Genomic DNA, 6,098 nt, shown 5'->3' with positions numbered 1-6,098 from the left:
CATAAATTGATTTAAGAAAATCTAGAAAGTGTAACATAAACGCATCTCTCTCTATATAAATAAACCCACCAAATATCTCCACTCCCCATCCCTCTTTCACACTACCCATCTTTTCTTTATAAGGTCCAAGACCGACGTCGAAACTACAGTAACCAAACCCCAAAAAATGCAGGAGGATCTGACGTCAGCAGCGGCGTATTACCACCACCAATCGTTGATCATGGCAACGGCTAAGCAGCAGCAGCAGCAGCAACCGGGTTTACCGGAGCAAGAGCAGCTAAACTGCCCTCGCTGTGACTCACCCAACACCAAGTTCTGTTACTACAACAACTACAACCTGTTACAGCCACGTCACTTTTGCAAAAGCTGCCGTCGTTACTGGACCAAAGGCGGTTCCCTCCGTAACATCCCCGTCGGCGGCGGTTCTCGCAAGAACAGCAGTAAACGATCCTCTGTCGGATCGTCCTCTTCTTCTTCTTCGGCTCCGTCGAGCACCAGTCCCAAGAGTAAAACCGTCTCTGTTTCCGACCAAGAGAGGAGTGTCATGGGGAGTTCGGAAATGGATCCGACCCGGATGTTATACGGGTTACCCGTTGGAGATCCGAGTGGTGGGAGTTTCAGCTCGCTGCTGGCTTCGAATATGCAGCAGATAAGAGGGGTTAACTACCAAACCGGGTCGGGTTGGTATCCGGGTATGGAGTTGGGTTTGGGTTTTCGGATAAGTGATGATGATACAGTGGAGAAGAACTGAAGAATATGAAGGGTAATTTGGTAAATTTCGCATAGATGTATAGGATTTTTAGTCTTGGCGTAGTCAATATAAATGACAAATGATGTCGGTCCATTTAAGTAATATATATATATTCTCTTATTTTTCTTTCTTTTCCTGATTGGCTCTTGTGTGCGTTATATGATTATATGTTTAATGAAATTATAGAATGCGCCTGATAAACATTTTTTTTTGTTTTACGATTCGATCTGATTAATGCTGTCATCGGTTAGTTATCTAATAAATGTATCATTGTTATTTGCAAAAACCCAACTTCAATTTTCGCTATGAAATATGTTATTAATTTCTCTTGAAATCTATTAGTCCAATCAAATTCTAATTCTAATGAATAAAAGAAAAAAAAAGCCAAATTCTAATGGTACGGGTTTATGTGTGCTTCAATAATTTATATTTGATTTTCTGATTTGATATATTACATCAATTTTTTGTTATCGTTTTGATGAATTTGATTAATAAATAAAAGAAGTTTCAGACTGAAAAGAAACTATATTTATCGGTCATCGTCACTGAAGCTGAGAGGAGTCGACATATTACTTATTGAAAAAAATCCACGCGTTTACACATGACGATCACAAAATCTATCCATAGATAGTCATTGATTACTCTCATAATCATGTGAACAAAAGAATATTGAAAGAAAAAATAAATGAAATTGTGGTCCAGACTAGATGACCAAGTCTCTTAACTCGCAAGAAATGAGAAGTCCACTTTTTAGATAGGCTGTGTAATTTAGGTGAGAAATGATTTGAAATGATGACCGATGAGTTGTTATTATCAAACCAGGCTTAACTATATTTGTAAAAAGCTTGTCGTTTTACTGATGGGGCCATTCTATTTATATTCCTCATGGCTAGTTTTTTTTTATTTTACGGACCACCTTATATATGTTAAACGGTCCTTTAAAATATGCATGAGCTTAAAAAAAAATGTCACAAGATGAAACATGTCTCATTGCTACAGGAACAAGTACATAAAGTCTTTGACATTGTAAAAAAAAAACATGAAAGGTTGGAACCACTTTGAATGTTTCAAGAACTTAAAAAATCAACATAAGAGAAGGAGATTACATGGAGACGAAGCGGGCTTTGTACATAATGATGTAAGCCATATGCCAATCACCTGTGTACCAACCAAAACACAAAATGAAACAATAAACGTATCAAACGAGAGAACCACAAAAGCATGCCAGTAAAAAGATTAAAGCTAATCTGGATTGTTACCTCCACCAGAGAGCTTTGTGATGTCTTCCTCCCGTTGTATACTCGGGTGGCTATCATCATACTGAATCCATTTGCCTGTTGTCATCATGTCAAATGTTCTTGTAAATATTGAAACACAGAGTAAGAGAGAGAGGTAAGATTTTATTAGAGAATGGGGGAAACTAACCACTCTCTTGCTTGACCCAAGCAACGTAATGACCAGAGTCCGCACTCCTTCCCTTGTGAGTCAACACAGTGACCAGGTCATAGATTCCAGTCATGTGAGTTCCCTTCTCAGAAGAAGAAGACGCACCTGTGTTATAGCAAAAAAAACAAAAGAGTCCCAATTACACGAGAACATGGACAAAAACAAACACAAAGCAGAAAGATGTTTTAAAAACGGGTATTAGATAAAATACCTTCCTGTTGGCCAGCGGTGGATGATTCTCCACCTTCATTTGATGATGGCGCCTGCAATCAAATTACAAAGCAAAAAATCTTATTGAAAGACTGTCTACTTAAAAAATATGATTTATATGTACAAAATGATAGGATATGGTGTACCTCTGCATCCGTCATTTTCACATCGATGTCCTTTGAGCTACTCTTTGGTTGCAGACCAAGCTTTTTACCTTCCTCATCTCTAAGTTTCTGGAAAAAGACGCAACTGTCAGTTGGTTTTGTTATACCAGCTTATGTAAATTAAGCTCACTACAATAGACAGTGCAAACCTGGCGAGGAGCTTCCAGCTTCTTACGGAGATCCTCAGAACAAAGGTCAAAGATATCCAACTCCAGCGGATAATCCACTTTCTGCAAAAAGATTAACAAGTTGGTGTTTTGACCAATGGTTAAGATTTAAAAGCAGAAAGTAAAACGTACCCTGAGAATCTTTGCTTTCTGATTAGTCTCCCTTTTCCAGAAGAACCGCACAAACTGAACGGTCAAGTACCTTCAAGATCATGGAATAATAAGAGAAAGTTTCACTTAATAATTAGCAAGTTTGACGAAGTTAGGTTCTCTGGACATGCCACAAGTGATTACATACAATAAAAGTCACAAACAAAAAAAAGGAAGAGACTGATCACCTTGGCAAGGAATCTATAAGGGACTCCTTGAGGTAAACAGCAGTACGGCCCAGAGCAGGAGATGTTTTTTCAAGTTCTCCTTTCAGACCCTACAGTAAGAAGTGGGGTTAGTCAATGTATCCAAGGTCTTAAGAAAGCAGATTAATCGACAAGGTCTTCACTTGAATAATAAAAATGTACTCACATGTTTTAAACCTTCATGCAAGTGGTTCACCTCGTGTGATATATGACATTTTAGAGAATATACAGATTCAGTCTCTGAGCTTTCTTCGCCACTTTCTTGACAATGCACCCTACAGATCAGATTCCAGTTATAACATATATTATGCAAGGCGAAGAAAAAGCTCAGGACTAACATCTTCAGTTTTTAATTTCAAATGAACAAGTACACCAATAAAAAATCGCCTATAGTAGGACAACCCTAAACAAATATATGATACATGCATACACACTCACACATTTACTCTAATAATGCAACATTGTGTGTATAATTTTCAAGCACCCCTAATTTATCATTGAGAGATAGAAAATGAGTAAGTGAACTACTGTAACTAGCGCTTTTCAAGTGTTGCCCTTCACTTTGTCAGTTATCCTGCTTAATTAGCATACCAAGCAGATGCTCCTGCTTTACTGCAGGAGTTTAAACGTTAAGACCTCTTACAGATTTTGCATTATTTACGGAGACTCAGAACCAACTATATAGATGATCATCATGATCTACACAAAAAATATAAGCCACGTATGACACTGGGGTGTGATCATTTGAAGGGATACCTGCTCCGAAGATTAACACCAAAGAGAGCTTTCACAGCGTCAGAGTCTTCGCTGGAAGCTGGTGCTTTTAGGGACTGAGAAAGAGTGTATAACAGTTGCGTCCAACATTCTTCAGCATCCTGTCAGAAAATTTTATAGAAAAGGGTTTACAAACAGAAACGTTACAAGCTTAATGCAACCGAGCTTGCGGTAAGATACAAACCTGCTGCATGTGCATTCCATTCTGCAACTGACTAAACTGAGGGAATTTCTTTCGTAGTGTCTACATCAAGACCAACGTTCATATATGAGGCAAGAACAAGAAACTTCCACCAAATCTTATTATAAAATATAGACAACTAGGAAACTAACCATCCAGAACTGGGTAGGGGAAACAGCATTGACACTTCGATCAAGATCACCAAATAGCTCACGTGTGGCAACTGTGAGCATGTGAGAAGTCTGGTCCACATCATTGCTTCGTCCAGCAAGTGAGTAACTGTTAACAAGGAATTGTTATATGAGATAGGCGTTATTTAAGTAAAAGACAGAGAAGGGTAAGATGAGATGAACAGACTTGGATAATGCAGATTTCAACTCTGGGACAGATTTTAAGCACTGCACCGTGGAGTTCATGTAACACGTGTTGCCTAGATTGACAAGGCCCGCACTGTAACCCTGAAATCAGTTGTGATTGTTAGTTAGCCATATTTCTGAATATACAAACAAAACACGACACCCGACTTTTAAAAATTACAATGCCTAGCAGGAACTTGGGTTTATCTTGTTATTTTTATACTTTCACTCTATGAATGAGCAGTGTCCAGGTTCCAAGCAATGTAAAATTAGCAACAGATAACAAACACACACACGAAACACACTGACAAGATATGCCTGCTACTAAATTGCAGAACTGTTTCTAGCCTAGGTAGTTTGTTCTAGATTGAAACTATAGCAGCTAAGAAACAGCAAAATTATAATCAGCAAGAGAGAAAAAAAGAGATTTACCAGATTGGTGGCTTGCTCTTCTTCAGGTAGATCCTCAGCAAAAACAATAGCCTTTTCAGGAGCTTTCACTATCTCATCTGCAGTTCCCATCATCATCAGTTTTTGACCCTAACCACCAAGAAAACAAACCAATAAGCATCTTTACAAAAAAAAAAATGAAGCAACTGAGTAAAGAAAAGAAGAGAGCTTTACATCTTTCACTCCAATGGCTGACCAATCAGCATCATCCTACACCCAAATAAACAACTGTCATCAATACTGAATAAAACAATCTGGTGAAGAAACACAGATCCTATACCTTCAAGAGGCCACCTTTGACCATGATCTTTTGCCTCTCAGGTGGAACACCAGTCAAATCATACAGCTGAGCCTTGAAGACATAAGGAGGCAGAGTCACATCAATCTCGATCCCTTCAAACACCTTCTTCTGCCACTTCACGCTTACTGTTCAAATTCAACCCATTTACAAAATTAGGTCAAAGCTTCCACCTTTTAACACTCTTTTAATCAATCACATTCCGTCTCACAAAAACAAGATCCGATTCCAAACTAGAGTAGCACGGACAAGAGCAGATAACAATCATCGATTAAAGCATATGTACTTGCGGACTAAATCAAAAGAGAAGAGAGAGAAACCTGTAAGCATCTTTGCAGGGAAGGAGGCTTCTTTGCTTTGATTGCTTGGAGAGACGGCAAAAGGAGACAACTTTGTTCTTCTACGGAGTTCGATGGTGGTGGTGGTCTTGAAATGAAATAGAGAGAGAGCATATGTCAGCGTCTCTTTCTTTTGGAAGGGGTCAGGTTTACAAACCTTCTGTTCGGGTCGGGTCGACTCGATTCCTCCGGGTAGCCCTTTTGTTTTGTTTTTATATAGTTTCAATTAATAATTTAAAAACATTTTGTTTTCAAAATATTTTACACTTTGAAATATTATTTATGCCTATTCTTATAATCATACAATTTTTATTACTAAACAATCCACACAGTAATGAAGCAAGTTTCTCTCCTGGTGTTGACACATCAGACTTTAAAATAAATATGAGAATGACATGTCAATAAATGAAAAAATTGTAAGAACCACTCACAACATTTTGTCTCTCCACGTCACATTTCTACGCTCTCTTCCTTTCTCGATAAAATAGCTCTCAACAATCAGAAAGGTTTCTTTGATCTCCCCCTCTCTTCCTCTTTCAACCTGATCGAGAAATCAGATGTGGTCTTCGCTCTCTCTCTCTCTTCCTCTTTCGCATCGATGAGAACA

General features: G+C 38.4%; 2 protein-coding genes across 2 annotated transcripts; one reads left to right on the top strand and one right to left on the bottom strand.

Moving 5' to 3' along the window:
* Positions 1 to 75: 75 nt before the first annotated feature.
* On the top strand, positions 76 to 969 carry LOC130506918 (dof zinc finger protein DOF1.7-like). Its single transcript, XM_057001613.1, has one exon. It carries the CDS (start codon positions 167 to 169, stop codon positions 749 to 751), a length of 585 nt encoding a protein of 194 aa, XP_056857593.1. The 5' UTR covers positions 76 to 166; the 3' UTR covers positions 752 to 969.
* A 748-nt stretch (positions 970 to 1,717) lies between these two features.
* Positions 1,718 to 5,688, bottom strand: LOC130494787 (ubiquitin carboxyl-terminal hydrolase 6-like). Its single transcript, XM_057001612.1, has 17 exons — positions 5,474 to 5,688; positions 5,136 to 5,281; positions 5,030 to 5,065; positions 4,838 to 4,945; positions 4,407 to 4,507; positions 4,202 to 4,328; positions 4,053 to 4,112; positions 3,851 to 3,969; positions 3,261 to 3,369; positions 3,077 to 3,165; positions 2,871 to 2,940; positions 2,721 to 2,801; positions 2,554 to 2,640; positions 2,409 to 2,460; positions 2,177 to 2,302; positions 2,011 to 2,085; positions 1,718 to 1,909 (listed from the first exon to the last, which is right to left on the bottom strand). The coding sequence occupies exons 1-17, from the start codon at positions 5,481 to 5,483 to the stop codon at positions 1,854 to 1,856; spliced, it is 1,452 nt and encodes a 483-aa protein (XP_056857592.1). The 5' UTR covers positions 5,484 to 5,688; the 3' UTR covers positions 1,718 to 1,853.
* Between the last annotated feature and the right edge of the window lie 410 nt (positions 5,689 to 6,098).

The sequence above is a fragment of the Raphanus sativus genome, unplaced genomic scaffold (genome assembly GCF_000801105.2).
Source record: "Raphanus sativus cultivar WK10039 unplaced genomic scaffold, ASM80110v3 Scaffold3785, whole genome shotgun sequence".
NCBI lineage: Eukaryota > Viridiplantae > Streptophyta > Magnoliopsida > Brassicales > Brassicaceae > Raphanus > Raphanus sativus.
This window is presented reverse-complemented; position numbering and strand designations above follow the sequence as displayed.

What these genes read in the sequence shown, in the direction of transcription:
- LOC130506918 (XM_057001613.1), top strand. Translation starts at nt 167, where the DNA reads ATGCAGGAGGATCTGACGTCAGCAGCGGCGTATTACCACCACCAATCG.
- LOC130494787 (XM_057001612.1), bottom strand. An exon ending in AGCTGGAAGCTCCTCGCCAG is followed by an intron (nt 2,641 to 2,720) that starts GTTTGCACTGTC and finishes GTCTTTTTCCAG; the next exon opens with AAACTTAGAGATGAGGAAGG. An exon ending in TGAAAATGACGGATGCAGAG is followed by an intron (nt 2,461 to 2,553) that starts GTACACCATATC and finishes ATTTGATTGCAG; the next exon opens with GCGCCATCATCAAATGAAGG.